This window comes from Rhinoderma darwinii, chromosome 6 (genome assembly GCF_050947455.1).
Source record: "Rhinoderma darwinii isolate aRhiDar2 chromosome 6, aRhiDar2.hap1, whole genome shotgun sequence".
NCBI classification, from domain to species: Eukaryota; Metazoa; Chordata; class Amphibia; order Anura; family Rhinodermatidae; genus Rhinoderma; species Rhinoderma darwinii.
Window position 1 is genome coordinate 30591468 of NC_134692.1, and position 26670 is coordinate 30618137.

General features: G+C 38.7%; 1 protein-coding gene across 1 annotated transcript in view; it reads right to left on the reverse strand.

Moving 5' to 3' along the window:
- The window catches only part of LOC142655354 (bile salt export pump-like), a 58970-nt gene that overhangs the window by 18937 nt on the left and 13363 nt on the right, over positions 1–26670 (reverse strand). Inside the window, exons 8-17 of the mRNA XM_075829404.1 lie at positions 25645–25778; positions 24977–25148; positions 24749–24873; positions 23495–23669; positions 20560–20673; positions 18124–18234; positions 17097–17222; positions 16167–16370; positions 1527–1697; positions 191–392 (exon numbers count right to left, since the gene is read on the reverse strand). Of these exons, the coding sequence (XP_075685519.1) occupies positions 191–392; positions 1527–1697; positions 16167–16370; positions 17097–17222; positions 18124–18234; positions 20560–20673; positions 23495–23669; positions 24749–24873; positions 24977–25148; positions 25645–25778 (1534 nt within the window). The remainder of the gene's footprint in view (positions 1–190; positions 393–1526; positions 1698–16166; positions 16371–17096; positions 17223–18123; positions 18235–20559; positions 20674–23494; positions 23670–24748; positions 24874–24976; positions 25149–25644; positions 25779–26670) is intronic.

The window sequence follows — 26670 nt, forward strand, 5'->3', positions numbered from 1 at the left end:
AATTAGAATATATGGTGCTCTCTATTCAAGTCCTGGTTGGCACTTTGGATGGAAGTTTAGTGGGTGCACCTGCTAGTTGTGTGTTACTTGGACATCTTACAGATGCCCTAATTTAGAGGAATCGGCCCTGCTGATTGAGTATTTTGGGAAGAGGACATAACACTGTAACTCGTCACACAGTATCACATACTTTTTTTCTCCATTTCAGTTAGAGCTTTGTCTCCTTGACTCTGAAGTGTCACTAAAGTGAAATACACTCCTTTTCTCTCCAGCAGTTCATCGTGGGTTCCTCTTTCCACAGCCCGCCCACGCTCAAATCCAATGATGACATCTGCGTTTTTGATTGTGGACAGTCGATGTGCAATAGAGATGGTTGTGCGGCCGAAACGAACCTGGTTGCAAAACATTGGCATTATAAGTGCTGTAGATATCAACACATCAAACCACAGAATTCACATGATGCAGATGTAGCAATCTTTAATATGCCTCTTAGGCATAATTCACACGAGCATGTTCAGTCCGTGATATACTGTCCGCATGTTTGCCATATTTCCCAGACCGAACACAGTGTAGGGAGGAACGCTACTAGCATCATAGTTATGTACGATGCCAGGAGTCCCTGCTTCTCCATGGAACTACTGTCCCGTACTGTAATCATGTATTAAGCACGGGACAGTAGTTCCGCGGGGAGGCAGGGACACCTAGCGTCATACATAACTATGATGCTAGGAGCCCGGCTCCCTGCGCTTGAGTGAATTAGTCCTAGACGCGTTAACTACACTGTGGCAAGAAACTTTAACTTTACTTAACCTTTCTTGTGTGATATCAGGCTGCAGCAAGTTATCAGAGTCAAGATAAACCTATATATTCTTTTTACATATTCATTGACTATTCACAAGTATAGGAACCTTGTAAATCAGAGCCCAATGTAATGTAAAGCACAAAGGAGCACAGGTTCGATATCTTGAACATGCCATGTACTATACATGCAATGGTCAATGCAGTCTTACACAATAAACAGGATCCTTATTCTGGATTCCTTATCATGAGCACCCCCTATGTTTGAACTGCAAACTATTTCTTATTTTATATGAGATTTTGCATTTCAATTATACATCAATGAATTTTGAGAATGGACAATTTTTACTATAATTGTCTCTTCTGGGTAATAAGGAGAAGCATGTGTTATGTTGTTTTCATTGTATTTACTACTAAGGAACAATGGTGTACAGAGAAGAGAAAAGATTCCATAGTAAAGAACTAGGTGCCCATTATGGTGCCAGATGGGTTTTGATACCCAGGACAGAAGGGCATGCCTGCTCTTTTCATTAATCTTGGGTCTATTCTCCATCCCCTTGTTTGCTAATAAGTTCCTCTGGAGTCCACAGGTTCTCCCCATCCAATAGTAAAGGGGATGGGACCAACCTGGACTGGGTCCCATCTCCCCATGGGACTTATTGGCTGCCTCTATGGTTCTTGCGCCCTTGCTAAGGATTCAGCACTGGGAATTGTTAGAAGAGATTTACCTTATCTAAAGCCTCTTGTACAATGGATTCACTCTCATTGTCCAGAGCAGATGTTGCCATGTCAAGGAGGAGAATTCTGGGGTTCCTGACAAGAGCCCGGGCAATGGCAATTCTCTGCTTCTGTCCTCCACTCATCTGTCCTCCACCTTCTCCAACCATGGTGTCAAATTGCTAAAAATATGAAAAGACATCTATTATAACTATAATGTTTGATGATCCTTCTATCAGTTTTGAATGCAGTATATTCCATATGTACAGCTTACAGGTACAACTAAAAAAGATACAGACATACATGTTGTGGCAGATTATTAACACAACCCTTTGTGAGCGCCCCAACGTGTTCCTATAGGTGGACAAGGCAGAATGCCCTATAAATGCCAGTCAGGGCCCTTACTTCTTCCATGCTCAAGAAATTATTTTTGTGCTGAAGCTGAGAAATGATTGGCTGAATGGAAGACAGTGGTAAAAGAAATACATCTTGATTTAGGTATCTATCTATCTATCTATCTATCTATCTATCTATCTATCGATCTAATATCTATGTTATCCATATGATGTGAAACCATACCGCAGGTGTCCTAAGTCGTTCTCAGGGAGGACAGAAACTTCTATTTATCTCATATCTAAATTATAATTCTATCTATATCATATCTATCTAATCATCTATTTTGTATTATTCTATCTATCTATCTATCTATCTATCTATCTATCTATCTATCTATCTATCTATCTATCTATCTATCTATCTATCTATCTATCTAATATCTATCTATCTATCTATCTATCTATCTATCTATCTATCTATCTATCTATCTATCTATCTATCTATCTATCTATCTATCTATCTATCTATCTAATCATCTATTTTGTATTATTCTATCTATCTATCTATCTATCTAATATCTATCTATCTAATATCTATCTATCTATCTATCTATCTATCTATCTATCTATCTATCTATCTATCTATCTATCTATCTATCTATCTATCTATCTATCTAATATCTATCTATCTATCTATCTATCTATCTATCTATCTATCTATCTATCTATCTATCTATCTATCTATCTATCTATCTATTTATCTATCTATCATCTATCTATCTATCCATCTATCTATCCATCTATCTCTCTGTCTTTATTTACATATAAAATATCTAGGATCAATACAGAAATATAAAATTGGATCTTAAAGGACACAGAAAATCTGAATGATTTAATTGTCCTGAGCCGACAGCTACATTAAGACAACGATATATGAAATGTGAGATCTCAATAGAATGACATAAATCTCTGAATAGAGGTGTTTCTATTAACAATTACTAATCACAGGTTTCGGTGATCTGGAATAATTCTCTAATTATGGGGTGTGATTTGTGTATACAATATAAGCTGCTGATTGGTTCTGGCCTTGTATAAACCGCAGCACAGATCTCAGACAGGTATCAGATACATGAAAGCTTCTTCTTTGTGAAGAACAACGGCTGAGCAGTGTTTGGACCGGCAAGTATGAAGCTTCTCATCTTCTCCCTGCTGCTGGGAGCAGTGGCAGCGAGAGTCCTCACAGAGGGTAAGTACCTACTGATTGAGTATGGGCTGTCCTACTGATTGTCTACAAGTTTCAAGTGCCATTATATCTCTGAATATTGATGGCGTTCAGCTTCCATACAGAAATCTATTGACCAATAAGAAAACCTAATATACAGATGTTTGTGGGTGCAGATAAGCCCCAGTCCTGTCATCACCCAATCAGAATTGCCAAGGGTACCCCATGTCGACTTCTCCTGGTTGTATAAATTCATTCAGATGTACTAATTGTCCTGTCTTTGTTAGAGTATCTTATGTAAGATCTGTCAGCTCTCCTGTCATGTCATACCAGCACTAATTGCTCTGTTATTCTTCCTGGAAATGTATGAACAAAACGGACAACTTGGTCTTTCCCATGTCAATATCACTGATTGGACAATGTCAGACTGTATAGGGACACAACCTATTAATAAGGGGAATGGTAACACCTAGTTGCCAATTTATGCCTGCATTTCCAGGAAGAATAAGAGGGGAACAGCATAATGCATAGTTCTAAGAAGAGATGAACCAGAATTATTGTATGAGTAATGCAAGTATCTATATAGACATGTCGGGATAGCTGTCAGGTCCTTTTAAATACTAAATTGTACGTCTGGTGACAAAAAACATTGAACATATGTTACTGTATTCAAAAACAGATAGACTGATTTTACTCTCTAAAGAGCATTTCCACTTTAAATTAGGCTATATATTGGTTTATCAGAAGTGAGAACGATAGCCACAGTTTGTAGTTATTATGGGCATTTTTTAATATTGTTGTGGGGGACATTATTTCAAAAGTGACAACTGGATTCTCCTCTACATTAGTTTTTACTTATGCGATAGCTTCAGCAGCTGATGATAAACAGAACACGTAGATAACATGGCAGTCTGTCAGCAGTTATAAAACACCACTACAGGGTGACAACCGAGGATCCAGCTATCACATTTGCAAAAATGTCTGCTGCAACACAATAAAGTAATGTCAATACCTCTGTAATATACTGTGTGGCCTGTTACGTTTTGGATGGAAGTCTTTGAAAGAAATTTCCTTTGTTTGGTGTGAGAGTGTGCTAACTAAACAGTTGAAGATTTTCAATCAACTCAACATTTTAGGCAAAAACTTCTTATGCCAGTTCAACCCGTTTATATGTAGGACACATGGGCATCACAGACACTAATCCTCCGATCAGGAGCACCCCCCCCCCCCTCTATAAGCCAGAATAGAGAACCACTAGCAAGAAGCTGCTCTCACATCTAGCAGACTCGGGCCGACCATGGATGGCCATTCATCTGTGTTAAAAGGGTTAATCTGGGCAGAAATATTTTTTTGACATATCATAAATGAGAGCATAGAGACCATGAAAGTAGTTTGCATATATAAAAAATATATTTGATTTCAATTTCTTAAAAACAGCAATATAATGTCAAATATGTATATAAATGTAAAAGAATGTATCAAAATAGGAAGCCAACAATAAACAAGGTATACAATCGCAGTTAGTAAGTAGGGTGAATAAAACAAGACTCAAGTCCAGCAGATAAATCCTAGTCGATGCAAAAAATATTTAGATTTAATATTTTTATTTTTTTTGCATCGACTAGTATTTTTCTGCTGGACTTGAGTCTTGTCTTATTTACTCTACTTACTAACTGTGATTGTGTACCTTGTTTATTGTGGACTTCTTATTTTGATACATTCTTTTACATTTATATACATATTTGACATTCTATTGCTGTTTTTAAGAAATTTAAATCAAATATATTTTTTATACATGCAAACTATTTTCATGGTCTCTATGCTCCCATTTTGGTCTTTTTTTGGTTGAATATATATTGGGGAGTTGAAACCACCATAACATGTGTTATAGATCCTATAAGAGTATATCATAGATGAGGTTAGAAGATCAAGTGGATGGAGTCTGTGAGCTCAGACCACCACTGATTTCAACAACAAACTGGCCACTATTGATCGGCCGAAACCACTTTGCTACCAGGCAGATAGTAATATTACTGGAAATCTCTGACACAACTTTTTAAGAAAAGAGATATTGATTTTAATGGGTTTTTGTTTCAGAAGTATGCAGTGATATAAATTCTTGAGTAGTGTTGGGACTTTTATAGTTTTGGAAATCAGTGGTGACAATGACTGTGGTTAGTACTGTTATATATTCATTATTATAACTAGTAAAATCTATAAAAAGTAATGAAAAAAACTATAGGAGTAAGGACATTTTTTTATAAAATACTGTATAGTGTTCATGTGGATATGATATCTATCTGTTTTGATTAGAAATTGGGTTTGACATTTAGCGTGTTTGTCAGAAAAGCTCCCGGCGTATATACTATTTAGACGCATCCATGAGACTCCATTGTAAGAATGAGGCCAAATGAGTGTCTTTTTAGCATCTGTCTTGCTGGTATCTGTCAGTATACAACACAAAACTAGACTACACTTTTCCATCCCACAGAGTCCATAAAAAAAAAAAAAAACGTATACATTTTTAAACCATTGTAGCCTATGGGTGATGCATGCCACTGTATGGCATCCATCACAGGCATCAGTTATTTGAATACATCATAAGCTTTTCAGTAGCTTTTAATGACGTATCTATTAAACAGATGCCATTATAGCCTATGGGTGATGGATGCGTTAAACTGGTGCCTAACTGTGACATCCATCACCCATAGACTATAATGGTCATCAAAAGGGTCATGTGAGTTCATGATGTATTCATTAAACCTGTACCATTATAACCTATGGGTGACGGATTCCACTGTTATGTTCACATCAGTGTTCGGTTTCCATTGATGGGTTCCGTCAGACCTTACCGTTAGAGGAACCCATCAACGGAAAGGCAAACGGAAACCATAGCTTCTGTTTGCATTACCTTTGATTTCAATGGTAATGCTTCCATTGCTAATGGTTTCCGTTTGGTTAGTTGCCTGCCCTACTGATTCCGTCAAAAAAACTGAAACCTTACGGAATGGAGACAAACGGAAGCCATTTGCAACGGAAGCATTACCATTAAAATCAATGGTAATGCAAACGAAAGCTATGGCTTCCGTTTGCCTTTCCGTTGATGGGTTCCTCCTATGGAAAGGTCTGAGGGAACCCATCAAAGGAAACCGAATGTTGATGTGAACAGGCCCTTAGGCATCCATAAGAGCTTACATTTAATGTATACGTTGTGAGCTTTTCCCAGGGTATACTTCAAGCACAGGCCAAAAACCTGATGTGAACATAGCCTTAAGATTTGTTGTTTGATTATTTATTAGTGGCTCAGTCATCCACTGGTGAAATACAGAAATATAATATTGGCAGGTGATTCTCTTACATTACAGATATTATTGATGACTACACATTTATATCTTTTACAATCTGCTTGCTATTTTTTATTTCCTTTGGAGATGGAATAACCTAAATCAACCAATCACATTGGTTTTTCAAATAGAGTCATGTGATAAGTAATATCTGCTTATATTCAAAATGGTCGATCTAACGCATGGTCATTTTTGCAGGGAATAAAACTGAAAAGGAAAGTTATCACAAGTGTCCCAAAACTCAGAAAGGAAATGTCACCACGCTTTTCAACAGAGTCAAGGCGGAAGGCTCAAACAGGACAGACCCATGCTCATTACCACCATGTACTACGGATGCTGACTGCAAGGCTGATCATATCTGTTGTGAACTCCAATGTGGGTTCAGATGTATATTCGATTTCCATGGTAAGTAGCTACAACTAAAAGTATTAGACGCTGTAATACTGATATGTTGGAAATAGAAAGTATGAAACAGAAAAAATACATTGTGGTTTAGTCCATATATTGCTTAAACAAGTTAGAGGAAAAACTGATACACTGCGAATACCGACAGCAGGACCTGCGGGGGCGGTGCATGAGACAGCAATTCAAGTTACACCAAGGACAGAATCAATGTGTCATGCCCCGCCCCCTCAAATACTGAAATCATACACAGAGAAAGACTGAATAGATCTGGCATAGATCTGCAATATGATTTACGCCAGTTTTATGGAGTAAATTACAATAAATTTGCCAGGCCTTAATGGAAAAGCCCCTTTTCCTGATGCCATGACCCTTTCCATGAAAGTGGCGAGGGTGGAGCCAAAAGGCCAAAAGTTGCAAATTGCAATGCATATTATAACTTTTGGGCACTTTTTTATGCCAGAAAAATGGCATAGATAGGATGTTAAATTACCCCCAAGGTGCTACAGATTGTTTCATAACTAAAATGGATATGCAATTAACAACTTGAATGAATAGTGCCGTGGGTGTTAAATTGTTATTTCTGTTTTCAGCTTTGCACCAAAAATTTAAGCAGTTATCTACACATCCTGAACAAAATCTAGGAATACCATCTGCCACTACACAGGGCAAAGAAAACAGAACAAAACCATTGTGGTTCAATCGAAATGTTGCACAACAAAATAAAGGTATAAGACGTGCAGAATACCAGGGGAATGAGGCGGGCAAAACTAGAAATGAAAGAGATCTTCATAATAGTGAACAAACACAAGATGATAGTTCTGAAGAAGGTCAAGACTCACAGAAAAGTGAGGAAGAGGAAGAATCTGAGTATCATAGCAAAAGGGATAAAAGAGATGTCAGCAAAAATCAATCTGAACAAGAAGAACAGTTTGAGAAACACGAGGAACATGACCACATGAAATGTCAAAGTGGAGAAAGGGAAGGAAAGGAACATGGAGAAAAGTGTAGAAAGGGGTCTGAGGAGAAAAGTAGACACTCAAAGGGGTTGAAAAGACAATGACACAAGGAAAACAAAGGGAAGATGTCACATAAAAAGATAGGACAGGGTTCTGAGAAAGCAGGAGAGGCAAATAGAAATGTGACAGTAAAAACGTATGAAAGCGCAGAAAGGGTAAAACGTGAGGTCCTTAACAATGCCCTACAAAAAACTGAGGGAGAAGGAGAACAGGCGCAGAAAATAGCAGAGGAAAGGAGACATGAAGAACATGAAGCACAGGAGAAGGAGAGAGCAGAGGAAAAGAGACATGCAGAACATGGAGAAGAGGGTCAGGAAAGAGCAAAGGCAAAGAGACATAGAGAACATGGAGCAAAGGTGAAGGAGAGAGCAGAGGAAAAGAGACATGCACAACATGGAGAGAAGGGACAAGAAAGAGCAAAGGGAAAGACATGGAGAACATGGAGCACAGGAGAAGGAACGCAGAGGAAAAGAGACATGCAGAACACGCAGAGAAGGGATAAGAAAGAGCAAAGTGAAAGACATGGAGAACATGGAGCACAGGAGAAGGAGAGCAGAGGAAAAGAGACATGCAGAACATGGAGAGAAGGGACAGGAAAGAGCAGCGGAAAAGAGATATGGAGAACATGGAGCACAGGAGAAGGAGGGAAGAGAGGAAAAGAGACATGCAGAACATGGAGAGAAGGGACAAGAAAGAGCAAAGGGTAAGAGACAAAGAGAACATGGAGCACAGGAGAAGGAGAGAGCAGAGGAAAAGAGACATGCAAAACATGGAGAGAAGGAACAAGAAAGAGCAACGGGTAAGACATGGAGAACATGAAGCACAAGAGAAGGAGAGAACAGAGGAAAAGAGACATGCAGAACATGGAGAGAAGGGACAGGAAAGAGCAGAGGAAAAGAGACATGGAGAACATGGAGAGTAGGGACGGAAGAGAGCAGAGGAAAAAAAATGCAGAGCATGGAGAACAGGAGCAGAAAACAGCAGAGGGAAAGAAACATGGAGAACATGGAGCACAGGGGCAGGAGGGAGCAGATTATACAATCTGCTTGTTATTTTTTTTATTTCATTTGGATATGGATCAACCAAAATCAACCAATCACATTGGTTTTCCAAAAGGAGTCATGTGAAAAGTAATATCTGCTTGTATTTGAAATGGTCGTTCTAACTCATGTATATTTTTGCAGGGAAACAAACTGAAAAGGAAAGTTATCACAAGTGTCCCCAATTTGGCAAAGGAAATGTCACCACGCCTTCCAACAGAGTTAAGGCAGAAGGTTCAAACAGGACAGACCCATGCTCATTACCACCATGTACTACGGATGCTGACTGCAAGGCTGATCATATCTGTTGTTAACTCCAATGTGGGTTCAGATGTATATTCGATTTCCATGGTAAGTAGCTACAACTCAAGTTATTTAACACTCTGATACTGATATGTTGGAAATACAAAGTTGAAGCAATCATCTTCACATATGAAGCAGAAAAAAACCATTGTGATTTAGTCCATATATCGCTCAAACTAATTAAAGGAAAAACTGATACACTGCGAATACCGAGAGCAGGACCTGCGGGAGTGGTGCATGACACAGCGATTCATATTACACCAAAGAGAGAATCACTGTGTCATGCCTGCCTCTTCACATAGTAAAATCATCTGCAGACTAAAACTAAAATACCCCAATGGGTTAAATATATAAATATATATGTATATCATATCTTGACATTGATAAATTGTTGAAAAGTATATTATAGCAGAAGAGGTCAGAACCTCTCTTTAGACAGAGACATTGGGGGAAAAAAATCCAGCCTTTGGGCCTCATTTATCCAAACAGTCAAACATAAATACTGAACAAACAGAAAGATGTAGCATTACTTTGTGGGCGCTAATATATATGCAAACACTGAATTTTTGAGGCATTATAACTTATTGCCATATTTACTAAACTATGAAATCAAATACCTGGATAATCTTTCAGGTGCTTGAGATTATCTTGATCACAAAAAAATCCAACAATGTGTACACATGCGATTGCATGCACTGCCATGATCTGACACTGATAGCACATAATATCCCACTACCGTCTACTGAAATTGGACAGTCAGATAATCCCCAAGTGCAATGTTGTGAAACCCTGGGATAAGATAAAGCTTTACATAACTAGTAAAAGATTGACTTCCTCCAAATTTCAACTAGTCAAAAAGCAAAATAGCTCTCCCCCAGAAGAAAGAAAACTGTCTCTCTAGTGCCACCTATAGGTGAATGCCCTGTAAGTCAATTACCAACTCTCTATAGAGGCCTGAAACATGACTCAGGTTATAAACTAGAGACACCCATCTGTACACAGCACTGTTTTGGAGTTGTTGCTCCTCATCAGTATAGAGTATGGTTCTGGTTGGCTGTGATACATTTTGATTCCTCCTGGGGTAAAGCTATTTTGCACAAAAAAAAATTCCCAGGGAGCATTGCCCTTAAGACTCCCTACCATGTGGATGTCCACAGGAAAATCAGTACCTTCAAAAGCCACTAGTCAAATAAGTAGAGCTCGAGACGAACATGAATAAAAAACAAGTTGCTGCAAATTATTTCAAAACTAAAATGGATATGCAATTAACAACTTGAATGAATAGTGCAGTGGGTTTTAAATTGTTATTTCTGTTTTCAGCTTTGCACCAAAAATTTAAGCAGTTATCTACACATCCTGAACAAAATCTAGGAACACCATCTGCCACTACACAGGGCAAAGAAAACAGAACAAAACCATTGTGGTTCAATCGAAATGTTGCACAACAAAATGAAGGTATAAGACGTGCAGAATACCAGGGGAATGAGGCGGGCAAAACTAGAAATGAAAGAGATCTTCATAATAGTGAACAAACACAAGATGATAGTTCCGAAGAAGGTCAAGACTCACAGAAAAGTGAGGAAGAGGAAGAATCTGAGTATCATAGCAAAAGGGATAAAAGAGATGTCAGCAAAAATCAATCTGTACAAGAAGAACAGCTTGAGAAACACGAGGAACATGACCACATGAAATGTCAATGTGGAGAAGGGGAAGGAAAGGAACATGGAGAAAAGTGTAGAAAGGGGTCTGAGGAGAAAAGTAGACACTCAAAGGGGTTGAAAAGACAAGGACACAAGGAAAACACAGGGAAGATGTCACATAAAAAGATAGGACAGGGTTCTGAGAAAGCAGGAGAGGCAAATAGAAATGTGACAGAAAAAACTTATGAAAGCGCAGAAAGGGTAAAACGTGAGGTCCTTAACAATGCCCTACAAAAAACTGAGGGAGAAGGAGAACAGGCGCAGAAAATAGCAGAGGAAAGGAGACATGAAGAACATGAAGCACAGGAGGAGAGAGAAGAGGAAAAGAGACATGGAAAACATGGAGAGAAGGGACAAGAAAGAGCAAAGGGAAAGAGACATGGCGAACATGGAGAAAAGGGACAGGAAAGAGCAAAGGGAAAGAGACATGGAGATCATGAAGCACAGGAGGAGGAGAGAGCAGAGGAAAAGAGACATGCAGAACCTGGAGAGAAGGGACAAGAAAGAGCAAAGGGAAAGAGACAAAGAGAACATGGAGAAAAGGGACAGGAAAGAGCAAAGGGAAAGAGACATGGAGAACATGAAGCACAGGAGAAGGAGAGAAAAGAGGAAAAGAGACATGCAGAACATGGAGAGAAGGGACAAGAAAGAGCAAGGGTAAAGAGACATGCAAAACATGGAGCTCAGGGGAAGGAAAGAGCAGGGGGAAATAGACATGGAAAACAGGGGCAGGAGGGACCAGAGGGAAAGAGACATGGGGAACAGGGGCAGGAAAATAAACATGCAAAACATGAAGAAAAGGGGCAGGAAAGAGCAGAGGGAAAGAGACATGGAGAACAGGGGCAGGAGAAAGCAGAGGGAAAGAAAAATGCAAAACATGGCGCACAGGCGCAGAAGGTAGCAGAAGAATATACAGAACATGGAGAACAAGGGCAAAATATAGCAAAGCAAAGAAGACATGCAGAACATAGAGCAGAGGGTCAGACTAGAGCACAACATGGAGAGAAAGGGCAGAAGATAGCAGAGGAAAAGAGGGGAAATGAAGACAAACCAAGTGAAAAAAGACATGTAATATCTGAGCAAAGGAAAAATACACGTCAGAAACCAGGTGAAAGGAAGGGACAAGAAAAACAGACTGATGAGAAACCAGGGAAGAGAAAAGGGCAAAAAATAAAATCAGAAATAGCACAGGAGAATAGTAAACCAGGTAAAAGGAATGGGCAGGAGAAAGAGAACAGTTTAGTAAGAAATCCAGGAAAAAAGATAGGACATGAAACTTTGCTTAAGGAAGGTCACAATCCAGACGAGAGAAAAGGGAAGGATAAACAGGTAAATAAAAGAGATATAAGTGAAGATTCTGAGAGACAAGAAAGTGCTAGTCATGGGAAAACAGGGCATGGTCTGGCAGAGGAAACTAATAAAGTACAGAAATTAAAAAATGGTAAGAATTGCACTACGACTCATGAGAAGAACAAAGAAAAAAAAGAGAATAATAATACAAGGGGACATAGCAAAGCAATAGGGCATGGAGAAAAGGGGCAACACCTAGCAAGGAATAAGAATGATAATGGAGATAATGAAGTAAAAGAGGAAAAGAGATATAGAGGAAATTGTACAAAGAATAAAGATATTGCTGAGGAAAAGGGACAGAAGAATGGAACACATGGCAAAATGAAACAGGATGGAGTGAAGGAAAAAAGGCATGCACCAAACATTAAAAATGGAGACAAAAATAGTCATCAGCCAGGAGAAAGGGTAGGGCAGAAAACAACAGAAAAGGAAGAGCAACATCCCCACCACAAGAGAAGTTTGAAGACAGGAGAAAGGGAAGGGCAGAAACAAGGAGAAAGGGAAGGGCAGGAACCAGGGAAAAGAGAAGGACAATATCCACGTCACAAAAGCAGTCTGAAATCAGGTCTTTGGAATCAAAACACAGGAGAAAAGAAAGGGCAGAATCCAGGAGAAAGGGAAGGACAGGAGTCTGGAGAAAGGGAAGAGCAGAAACAAGGGGTAAGGGAAGGGCAAAATTCTTGTAACAAAAAAAGTCTGAAGCCAGGTGTCCAGAATGAGAAGGACGGACAGAGGGAAGGGCAAGAACCAGGTAAAAATAAAGGTCAGGAACCAGGAGAATGGGAGGGTCAGGGACTAGGGGAAGGTAATAAAGCAGATAACAAAAGTGTTATCAACACAAAACGAAATCTTAACAACAACAGAGACAAAGTAGGACACCATTCTACAGAAAAAAGCAACGGAAGATCTCCTAGAGATATAAAACAAGATGCAGTTGATAGGCAATATGAATTGAAAAAAAGGCATGATATTACACAAGAAAGGAGACACAGAGGTAATAGTACTTGGGAAAGTAAAAATAATAGTTCCAGGGCATATGGAAGACTTGGGGAAATGAAGCATAATAGTAACTGTACAAAGGGACATGCAAAATCAGATGAACATGAACACAACAAAAATGGAGGAAAAGTAAGTGAAAATGCAAAACATTTAATAGATGAAGCAAATGAAAAAGTAGAGAATGGACAAGAAAAAGCAAAAAAGCAGAACACTAGTGAAGAAGAGATTCCAAGTACAGTAAGGGAAAAGAGACATGTTTCAAAGGAAAATGTTGATAAGAAAATAGTGCAAGACCCAACAAACAGAAGTAACAAAGAGAAAGAGAAAAAGAAAGACTACAAAGAAAAAAATGGAGGAGAAAGGGAACGGAAGGTAAACAAATTAAAAGTCACCAAGGAAAAATATGATAGTTCAGAAGAAGATAAATCAAGTGAGGAAAAGGAAAACAAAAGTCATGAAGAAAAGGACAATAAGTCACCATCTGTCCAAGTTGTAGAACAACCATCATCTCCAGCACATAATCTGTTACCAGTTTCAGTTGAGCAAGCATCAGTTTTAGATAGTGAACAAAAACCACTTTCAATCAGTGATCAAATGCAAGATGCAAACACTGTTCAGACACACATTGTAGCCAGTGATCAGCCACAAGTTCTAGACAGTGATCGGCCACAAGTTGTAGACAGTGATCAGCCACAAGTTCTAGACCGTGATCAGCCACAAGTTCTAGACCGTGATCAGCCACAAGTTCTAGACAGTGATCAGTCCCAAGTTCCAGACAGTCATAAGCCACAAGTTCTAGACAGTGATCAACCACAAATTCTAGACAGTGATAAGACACAAGTTCTAGACAGTGATCAGCCACAAGTTCTAGACAGTGATCAGCCACAAGTTCTAGACAGTGATAATACACAAGTTCTAGACAGTGATCAGCCACAAGTTCTAGACAGTGATAAGACACAAGTTCTAGACAGTGATCAGTCACAAGTTCTAGACATTGATCAGCCACAAGTTCTAGACAGTGATCAGCCACAAGTTCTAGACAGTGATCAGCCACAAGTTCTAGACAGTGATCAGCCCCAAGTTCCAGACAGTCATAAGCCACAAGTTCTAGACAGTGATCAGCCACAAATTCTAGACAGTGATAAAACACAAGTTCTAGACAGTGATCAGCCACAAGTTCTAGACAGTGATCAGCCACAAGTTCTAGACAGTGATAAGACACAAGTTCTAGACAGTGATAAGCCACAAGTTCTAGACAGTGATCAGCCACAAGTTCTAGACAGTAATCAGCCACGAGTTCTAGACAGTGATCAGCCACATATTCTGAATGTTGATGAACCTCAAGACATTGTCAGTGATGACCCATAAGATTTAGTGAGTGATGAGCCACAAGTTCTAGACAGTGATCAGCTCCAGACAGTGAACAGTCATCTATTCTAGATGGCAATGCCTTAGATGTTCCAGAAGCTGTACAAGTATCTATATATTCAGAACTCATCATCACCATTTCTAGGCCGTGCTTAATCACCAGTTTCAGCAACTGAATAGCTTGTCATTTTAAAATGTGTACAATATGTCTAAGCCATGAAATGAATGAGAGGCTAAAAAAAAAACGACATTGCTAGCTATTACTACCTGTTTAAAATTATGTGATAGTTATATGAGAATATAATAAAAATGCAGATATTGATATAGTTTCTGTCTCTGGTTTTATCATTTGAGAAACATTTATTACAATGAGGGATCAATATTAAGGCGGAGGTATTCTTCTCAGGTTTCCATTTGTGAATATGTGGTGCACTCTATCTGGAACTTGTCGATTCTCCTACCTATCTCATGACTTGCTGCCCTCAGGCTTCTTTCCCTTTCCCCTATTTCCTAATGTGGAAGACTCTGTGGAGAGGAAGCCTTGTGCAGGTTCACTCTACCCATTGACAAGTATATCTTCCTGATTTGAGCTCCCTTCCTCTGGGGCCCCATAGCTGCCTTGGCTGTATGTTTGTATGTATGTTTGTATGTATGTATGTATGTATGTATGTATGCCCTTGGTATGTAGATGATTGAAGGAGGGTTCCAGGTTAACATGTTAAAATTAAGTGTCAAAACAAGAACCATTAAGAGCAACTTGGTTGCAATTGTAAACCCCATCAATGGCGGCTATTCTCATCTGATAAAAGAGCAGGTTGGTAGGTATCAGTGAGCTCCAGAAAACAGGTCGGTATTTGAGGTCGTTACACAGATCAACACACTTGTCATCTAACCCAGGATATTCTTCTGTCTAAAATCCCCATGGGAATCATACTGCAGAACCCTTACAAAATAACATTATAGGTATGGTAAATCTTATAAAGTAATTTATTTTTAGTGTTTGAAGAAAGACAAATGTCCACCAAAATCAGCCCCTATATTAAGTTCAGTAGTACAGTGGAATACATTTCTTGAATTATTTAATTTCCGTACTGTACATTATTTTTATGGATTTTATTAATAATAATAATAATAATAATAACAACAACAATAGGTCAATTGTCAGTAACATTGGGACATCATTTAAGGGACACTTTTTCATCAGAATCCAGAAGTAGCTGTTTTTTTTATATCTCATAAGGACTACCCTATGCAGTAATACATAATAATTGTGATAAATATGATGGTCTTTATATTGCCCTGTAAAGCATATCATATCCACCAATAGACGCATAGCTAGGCGCTATAGTAGTAGGAACATTTCTTTCAAACTACCTTAAGTAGCTCTTATGTTTCTCCAACCCGAGAGCCCATGTGTCTTCTAGTATGAGCTAGACTGTCCCAATTTTATTTTCCATCTATCATAGATATAGCGGTTGCTAACCTAGAGCTTCTTGTTGTATGGTGTTGTAGAGTGGTTTTTATGTCTTAAACTTTGCTTTCATGAAATTTGGGTAAAGCAAAACTAACCTGAGGTAAGTCCATGATGAAGTTGTAGGCATTGGCTTCTTTTGCTGCTGTAATGATTTCATCCATAGTTGCATTGGCTTTACCAAAGCGGATGTTTTCAGCAATTGTTGTAGCAAACAGGACTGGCTCTTGCTCCACAATGCCAATCAAAGAGCGCAGCCATTGAATGTTTAATGTGCGTATGTCATGTCCATCCAAGGTCACCTATCAATACATGGAACGGACAAGATAACCAAGATGAGCAGTAAGCTTAAGTGGGTACAATTGTATATTTGCCTTAGTTTTTCAAATTTTCTATGGTAGGTAACATCTTTTCATCAACTGCATTGATTTTATATTTTTCCAAGCCGAACAAGCCCAATTTTTCTAGCCTTTCATGGTTAAAGACACTTCCCATCCCTTTTCATAATCTAGTCCCCCACCTTTGAACCCCAATCCAGCTCTCCTATATCCTATTTACAATTTGGACTCCAAAAACTGAACTCTATATTCGAAGTGTGCAGATGTACTGTAGTTGTTCAATGATATGTATGGTGCACAATAAAAGACTAAAAAAAAACAACTAATGTAATACCACAAACTATAATCAGTTAAAGGGTATCTTTCTGCAAAAATGAAAACCTAGCCATGCTTAGTGCTCATGTTCTTCTATAACTGTGCTGTACCTTTTCTTAAAAAGTCAAACAGATGATGACTCATTTGCTGAGAGTGGGCACTACTAAGTGAGGCTGTTTACATAGTTACATAGTTGGCACTGTTTAAAAAAGACATATGCCCATCAAATTCAACCAAGCGACGGGAGAGGATGTGGGAAAAACCCACCACCTGGAAAAAATGGAGCAGACACCTTGGAAGAAAAATCTCTCCCTACACTACTTGTACTACAAGCCTATAGTTACATTACCCCATCAGTATTTGGACAGCACTCACCATGCCTTCATCAGGATCATAGAAGCGTTGAAAGAGTTGAATTGTTGTACTTTTTCCAGCTCCACTGGGTCCAACAAATGCTGTGGTCTCCCCAGACTTGATAATCATGCTTAATTTCTCTAGAATCTAACAAAAAATGTGAGATGTTGCATCAGTTACTTTGAGAACAGTCAACTTTTACAGATTAACTAGCACATTCAATTGTAATGCCATATACTCTCCTACACAGGTAAAAAATAAGGAGTGCATGTTGTGGCCTTGGGAGGCTTTCCACTTTCCTTATTTGCTATTATGGAGGTGCTGTTTTGAGGGACTCATGTGCAGGTTCACAATACTTAAAGGGTAACTAAACATTCAAAAAACTTCTGACATCTCGTAGTGAAATGTCAGAAGTTTTGTTCTGTGACGGTCCGAGCATTGAGAAGCCACAGATCACTAAAACAAAGTGGCAGAAGTGCTCGGGTGAGCGCTGAGCCACTTAGTTTCTGATCGGCTTTTCTCGGAAAGCCAAGCAATTGGTGTACGGGCTCATTAGAAAGTCTATGAGCCTGTGAACCAATTGCTCAGTGCTCAGACCCCTACCGATCAAATCTTCTGACATGTCACTGTGACATGTCGGAATTTTTTTTAAAGTTCAGTTACCCTTTAATGGTGAAGAAGGATGGGCCAAGGTAGGATTTTCACAGTGCGTCCTACACCATCAATTCCTGAAGTTCAGAATGAAAGCTGGATTGATAATCATTTATTAAATTGCCCCCTGTCGCCCAGCCCCCCGTCGCCCCCCAAAAGCTATTCCCAAACCTCGTCACGGCCCTGGGTCTGAGATTATTCGATTATTATTTTTTTTTTGTATCTTAAGTCTCAAAAATCAAGTAATACTGTATCTAACTCTTGTTATGTCGTGTTGACTATAGAACTGTACATAAGATAAGACTGTGTCTATTACTCCTGTACTGTAAGTGATCTTCATATGTTGAAAAGTATGTCTGCATAGCAATACATGTTTGGAATACAATACAGATCATACCTTGACCTCCGGTCTGGATGGGTAATGGAAAGTAATGTTATGAAATTCTATTTCACCCTTGACCTTGTCCAGTTTGTGGCCTTCTTCTGACATGCAGTCAATTCGTGGCTCCTGCAATAGAATAAAAAATGCTGAACATTAGTTTTGAAATACTGTGTTTCAATTTCAGATTCCCAATGTAGACTGGTATAATCAATATATTTCAGATTCCAAATGTAAATTAGTATAATCAATATATTTCAGATTCCAAATGTAGAATAGTATAATCAATATATTATACTGTAATCCCAAATACAAAACTCCCAGAATAATATAATTACATTTTCTTGTGTTCATGAGATCTAAAATTCCTCCATACCAGTTATCCTCATGTGTCGACTATTTTACTTATTGATTGGGATAACCTTTCCTGGTCAAAAAACATACTACCAGCATTGAATACTAATATCATCTGATTCGCCAGAGTTCTTACTATAAGCTACTGGCACCTAGTGTAAAACTTACACATTGTACCACACGTAAACGTCAGTGGCGGTCCCACGCCACTGCACACGATGACATCACAGATCTTTATGCACTATATACACTATACAGTACATGAAATATCCTTTGTTTAGTAAGGTTGTTCCATTTAGAGTGTTTACATCTTGCTATTGCTATCATGATATATTATCATACCTAGTTACTGTCCATTTATGGGGTTTATACCGTAGGTCCTCAGATATCAACTCAGATGTGGTTTCAACCTCAGCAATCTTTATTGCTTTAACAGTGTTCTGCCTGTCTACTCATATAGTGTCCATTTTTTAGACTTTTTCCTTGTAATCTTTCCTTGTGTCTCTTCTGTGTGCAGTCTAAGTGACTCACAATGTATATGGAGCCACCAACAAGAGAACATCTCCACCAGATCTGGGATTCAGGAGCAACAAATTGTCAAATTGCATGGGTATTAGTCTATGGCATCAATAGGGATTGTCTTATGGTGGGAGTGAATGAAAAAGTGGAGATCAAAGGGGGGGGGCTTAAAGACCCACCCAGGACTGAAGCCGCTTTAATTTGACAGTTTGTTGAACTTAAAGGGGTTTTTGCATAATCATTATTTATCACCTATTCATAGGATAGGTGATAAATATCTGATCGGTTGAGGTCCGACCGCTGAGACCATCATCGATCACAAAAACGGGCTTACCTTGCCGTCTCTGGGAGCCCCATGGCAATGAAGTGGTAGTCACCGGTCCATTTATTTCTATGGGACTGCCGAAGATAACGCTCGGCAGACCCATAGAAATTAATGGAGCAGTGGTCGAGCATGCACAATCCCGCTCCATTCCAATGGGGCTCTCAGAAGCACCCGTTCTCGTTTTCTGTGGGGGTTCCAGCGGTCAGACACCCATTGATCAGATATTTATCACCTATCCTGTGGATTACGGTAAAACCCCTTTAACCATGATCCCGGATAAGATAGAGGAAAAGTACAGGAATATATCTATAGGGGGTGGAAAAATTCCAGTTGCCTCCGGTTCCTAGCGCCTGATGGGGCTCACATAGCACAACACCAGTACTATAAATGGCCCATGATGGTTGGGGGCCCTGGTACAGGTTTTGTATTGGGAGTCCAGGAGATTCAAATTACACCTCAGGAAGAGTAAACTTTGTTTATCGATTTTTTTTTCTCCTTTTAAAGCTTTAAGAGGACTTTAGCTTATCAATATTATTTTAAGGACACTTGAAGGATTTTTTTTATAATGTTCACACCATAGGCAGATATAGCGTAGCTGTATGCAAAATGATCTGTTCTTATCATAAGCCATACATGCTGGGTATAAAAGAGCTCTAATAAAACTACCTCCAGGACTTCTCAGTCCATGTGTTATCCAGTAAAATACTTCATAATGTGTTTCTAATTGAATCTTTATCTAACCCCATCTGTGTATTTGGAGGTAATGGAGCTGCTTGTACCGCACGGGATGTAACGCTGTCAACAGTAAACTGAGGCAATATATTATCATAGTATATTTGTACTTGTCATTGCTGTTCTCTTAACATTCATTTTGCATCTGCAATATTATAACATCATTGTCTATTTATGGATTATACAAGTTCTTAACATTCAAAAATTTCCCTTTGTGGCAGAAGAACAAATATGCTCTGTTCACCCGGCATTCAAGCAATAAGTACGGCCGTATGCCCCAGAAGTACGTATGCAAATATATGCCTATACATTTGCATATGTCTGCCATTGCAAAAAAAAATGTGTATCTTTGATTATACATCCAACATATAGGCCAAAGAAGGTGTGGACAAAACGTTAGTTTTATTTTTCCGAAGGAAAGATGTGCCTTGACTGATTATTGCGTACATTGTGATAACTCTTAGTTAATGTAGTCATTTCAGTGAGAATTATACAAATCTCATTTACAGATGGAATAAACTTACTTTATCAATGGTCTCAAATATGTTTGTGGCTGCTCCACGTCCTGATGCAAATGCCTGCAAGCAAGGGGATGCTTGACCAAGATTCAGAGCACCCACCAAAACACCAAAAAACACCTATGACGAAAAAAAACATGTTAAAATATGGCCACTTATTTCTATAATTAACCTTTGCAAGTTTAGGGTCAATGTCATTTTATGTATGTATGTATGTATATACAGCATGCATATATATCTATCTATATATATATATATATATATATATATATATATATATATATATATATATATATATATATATATATATATATATATTTATATATACACACTAGTATATATATTGCATTTCATTGCATACTGCAGCCTCCCCCTCCTCTCCTCTCTCTTTCTCTCCCTCTCCTCTCTCTTTCTCCCCTCTCCCTTTCTCTCTTCTCTCTATCTCTCCTCTCTCGCTTTCTCTCTTTTTTTTCTCTCTCTTGCTGTGAGAGGGGAGGAGAGGGGAGCAAAAGTGGAGAGAGAAATTATTAAATCAAATGATTGCACAGTACTATGGGATTTGTGAGCAGCAGAAAACTGCTCCAAAGTAAGGGCAAACATCCCACCACGAAGAGCCTGCCCGCTCATAAAAAATGCAAATAAAAACTTTGCAAAATAATAAATTTACAGGAGCCATTCAAAGGCATGGACAAAGACCCAAAATTGCTGATACTCGTGGTAATACTCAGTAAAATGATTTGTAAATTGCTATTATTAGCGTTGTTAATTAGAAAGATATTCATATAATATTATTTCCAGCTTCAATATCGAAGTTTAGTAGAAATCATATCTACCGTATTTTCCCTGCCCGCTTCACAAGAAAGGCTTACAATTTTATTTAGGATGTAGATAATTTCATATACAACTGCAGCATATTAATACTAATAATCTTATTCATATGATACTAATAGCACTACCAGTCATTTTCTCACTAGGATTTGGTGCTTCATTAAGGCCAGGATCACATACACAAAGTTTTACTGCAGGTCTTGCCTTATTATTTTGAGCCAAAGCCAGAACAGGATCCAAAGTAAGGAAAGGTATAATGTAAGGACTGATGCATCTCCTTTCTTTTGTATCCACTTCTTTTCTTTTTTCAAAAACCTGAGCCAAAAACGGCATAAAAACCTGTGTGTGTGATCCTGGCCTTAAAGGAGTTGTCTTCTAGGACAAGCTTTTCTCAAATGATCGAATCAGAAAGCAGAATTTATACTAAGCTCATAGGCTTGATTCTTTTACATATAGAATACACCTATACAAAAAGTTAAGTAACTTTGTAAATATATTGTATTACGTATATTGTACTGAAGCTGAGTTACAGTCTGTTTTATAAAGTAGCCAAGAGCTGCATTCACAATTCTGCAGGCTTCAGGCCTGACATCTCTAAGCATTCCCTGCTCAATGTCAACACAGTGATTGGTTTGGAGTTTTTCATTCTTAGAATAGACTATACAGTAATCCAATATATTAAAAAACTAAAGTAACTGTCCCACCACATTATTGAAGCTCAGCTATGATATTATAGATAGGTCTAACTTTTATGCTTGTTTATAGTTTTCAATCACAACCTGCAGAATTGTGAATGCAGCTCTGGGATATAGGACAGGAAGTAAGTCGGGATTATTGCAAAATATGTAATGTAATGTAAATACAAAATAACTCAACTCAAACGTGTGAATTGTTTTGTTTAAATAGCCATGTGGACCATAGAACTTGGGGATTAAAAGTAAGTGCAATACATGTGACATGGATGGCTGCCCTAGTTTTCATCTTCAAAGGGACCCTATTAAAGTAATGTATTTATTTTTTCCTCTGTAACTGTTGGAAATGATTTGTGCCTGAATAAATCAGTCATGCGTGAGCTACTGTTCCTACAAACATGCCCTTGTGAGCACCATATTAATTACCAACTACTTATGAATGATTCAACCTTGGGCAAGGTTTTAAAGTTCCTAACTCCAATTACTAAATAAATAGGCTGCTTAATAGAAATCAATTATTTGTACAAAGCATTACCAGAACGTTTCATTATACTATGCTAAAGGAAATAACTGTTAAAGACGTATGGAAAAGCTAATCTGAGAATGTAGAGATGTTTTTGAAATTCAATAGAAATATCTAAAATCAGATAAAAGAGAAACATTTTAACATGTATGCCAGGTCATACATACCAGGCAGACCATGCAGCTGCTATGAGGTCTTTGAAGAAATTGGACCAAGCCCTGGTTGGTCCCACCCTTTTTGGTACAGGACTATTCTCCCCAGGAGAACTGCATTGTTAGCAAGAGGAAATGGGTCTAAGTGTTATGGAAAGGGGTAGAGGGAGAAACAAACACCAAGCCCTTCTGTCCTGGATGGCAAAAACAAGTCCCTATAAAGAGGGGCCCATTTTGTTTCTTGCTATGGGGACTCCTATCCCATATGGACAACACTGTGTGTATGAGTAATTAATACTCCAGCCATGCCGTAAGCATATATGGTCTTTTGGGTGCCTTGAATGTTTTCGAGGGCTTGGGTTTTGATACAATAATGGAGCCCTGCCCCAATAGTGCCCATCGGGTCTAGCGTTGGACAAACCCAACAGTAGCTGTTAATGGATCATTTTGCTGGTGGGGAGTTCACATTTTGCTCTACTTTAGTCCTTAATAGTAATGGCCTGTGTGTGAAATGATAACTGTTCCTCTATAGCTGGAGTGTGGGGCCTCCATTATTTTCTTTGGTATGGCCATGTTACTATATGGGCAGCTATTATTACCAAATGGGGAAAGTTTCACTTACACACCACAGTCATACTGGAGCCCCTACATTTGTTTAGAATGTACAGACATAATAAGGTACATTTCCTTCATTTGTGCCTCACCCCAGAAACTCAGAGTGCTTTAACAGGGCAATAATATTTTACCTGTAATAGGTTTCCAGGTGTATATTCATCTTCCTCAAGAACCAACTTAGACCCATACCAAAAAGCCAACGCATAACAGAGGAATATTATAAACCACATGTATCCAGTGAAAAATCCCATAATAACACCTTTCCGTATTCCCCAACGCTGAGCGTACACAAGATTTCTGTCATATCTGCGCAGAGAGAAATAAAAGCACAGGAGGTTAAAATCATGAAACACATAATACAATTCACAGATTTATCTTTTTAGGTTACATAAGTTTTAGCCCAACTTTATTTGGTTTCTGAAATGCTTTTCATTGTTTGTTAGATTAAACCTTTACCGCCATAGAGTTTCCACACAGCAGCATGTTAACCACTCAATGTCAACTCAGTCAAAGACAGTCGGGAGTATTGAGTCTTTTCAAGAAAAAAAATCATTTATAGGCCTACCAATAGTTTCAGAAGATTCAATGTCGATGAAGGATAAGACTTTTTAGACTACTTAGTAGACTTACTGTTTATGGAGTCAAAGCTATGAATACACATCTAAAGCAGTCCTTGATATGGGGATCCACTCTATCAGGGCAAGAAAGACTTAAACGGGTTTTCCATCATAGACATTAATGACATATGCACAAGAACCACCCCTGTAACCTGCACATATCTCCAGAACTAGGGTCTCCTCAACCCTGTTTCACCTGGTGAGGTGGCCGCCGGTAGCAGCATCCATGTGGCGAATATATGAAGAGATGGCTGTACATGTTTAGCAGCTCTCTCCAGTTCTATGGGCATTAGGAAACTGCTGAGCTTTCTTGCCCATTCTAGAGATAAGTCTGGGTCCCAGAGGTAGGTCCTGTACCTATCAGACATTTATAGCATATCCTGTGAATATGCTATAAATCTCTATAATGGAAATACTCCCTTAAAATAAATTTGGTTTCCACTCTTCCCTCTTTCCTTGATCTCCCAGTAATCTGCAATAATTTTCCCACTCTTCTATCACCACAGAGATTAACTGTAAACTGTCAGGAAACCTGTCAGCAAGTATTTCATTCCCCTGCAGCACCCCCACAGGGGAAATTAAGCATTACATAATTTCCAATGTAATCAATGAGCTGTCCAAGTAATGCACAAACATACCAGACTCTCCAAAGAGTGAAACACTCTTTATAGCTGCTTTCATTTTTATTTTATAGATGAGGGACTAAGGAACTCCAACCTAATAACTGAAAACGTGCCATAAAGTCATAGTGGATAAAATAGTATACACCTGTCAGCTTCTTTCAATTCTCCTCCAAATGCTGCCACAGTTCTAATTCCAGAAAGTACTTCATCAGCAACTGCCCCGGCTTTAGCATAGGCCATCAGTTCTCTGCCTGTTAGTTTTGCAACTGCCTATAACACAAAGGATACGTCAAATTAAAAAAATACACGCAGCTTAGATAGGAAATGATGAGTTAAATTGTTAGTAAGGGTCATGTAGCAGAACAGATCTTACCAGGGCCATAAGGGCAGCTCCAACACCAATGAGTGGACTCACAGCTATGATCACTAATGTCAACTTCCATCCATTAACGAATCCCAAAAGGAAACCACACAAAAATGTTGTAAATCTCTGGATAAATATCCCCACTTGGTCAGCAATGGCATCATTGATTTTGTTGATATCACTGTGGTGGAAAACAAATCAATTGTTTATCATAGTATTTTTATTAGAGTGAAAAAGGGGAGACACCTTCAATGATAAGAGGGTGTTAATAGAGGAAATATACCCCACTGCAAAGTCAAAATGAGGACTCTTCCCCGCACTTTTCATCTCTACATAATGCAGGCAATGGATTAGCCCCAAAACATTGTCAATTGTATGTAGAATTGCAATAAAGGCTCATGCATATGGCTCTGTACACGATCAGAGTTGTACAGCGCTTCTTTGGCTGTTTCTGTAACTTCTTAGAACAGAATGGAGAGCGGCCCCCTCTCCACTTAGTTCCCCCTGGAATTGGCATGCGATATCGGCCTCACCAGGCGAAACAGGGGTCATGTGACTGCTGTTCTCGATATGATTGCTGGTCCCAGAACTGGGTCCCGCATCCATCAGACATTTTTGGTCTAAGTCCGGAATAACCTTTTAATTAGTGTCTGATGTCACCATGTATTACTACTTACTCAGACATCCTGGTGTTTAACTCTCCAACAGATGTGCAATCAAACCATCCGATCTCCATCCTCATCACTTTACGAAAGTAAAGTTTCCTTATTCGCTGGATCTGTCGAGCGGCCGCTGTTACCCAGAAGCAAATCTGTGATTGAGAATGATAAGAAAAAAATAATTATTGAGATATCAGTAAAGAGCCTCCACTTTAGTAGGAAAAGTGAACCTAGAAACTTCTACAGATCTTATACTTATAACTGCTGAAGGTTTGCCACAATTGTATTCAGTCTAGGTAATCTTCTCTGAGCTATATACCTCAGCAGTGCAAATCTCTCTCCTGTTTCTGATGGTTTGCTACATTATATCAGTGTGGGTGATATGCAAAAACTTGGAGTCCGGACTGTTTAGCTGACAGATGTTTGACTAGACTCGTTACAATTGTATCCATTTTTATAAAGAAAGCAAAGATGGACTAGGTCTGTACAGGTTTTCAGAGCTTGATATATACAAGAATGTTTCCATTCACATACAGCAAACAGAGATTTTGAAAATAGTGAGGAGTAGAAACACAAAGTATAGTACAAAGTTTTCTAACATGTTATTATGAAATTATTCAGCTTTATGTACATAAGACTGGAATACCCCTTTAAGTAGGTTACAGCAATGTCTTAGGATATGTTCACACCTGGGTTTTGTCATTCCATTGTTCTGCTCCGTAAGAGGAGCAGAACAACTGAAAAACAGAAGCAACGGTTCCGTTGCACACCTCCTGCAGCTGACGGAACCCATTGACATTAATTGGTTCTGTCTGCTTTCTGTCGGGGTATACGTGGTTTTACCTGAGACAATAGCGCTACATGCTGTGCTGTTGTCTCTGGTAATCTCGGCCGGATCCCCTAATGGAGCCACCAACGCAGATGTGAATGAGGCCTAAGTTAGAAAAGTTAAATTAATGCCTGATCCAAACATGGAAAATAAGAAGGTGAGAATGTAAACATTTTGGATACACAAAGAGAAATTTATTTTACTAGGAAAACATA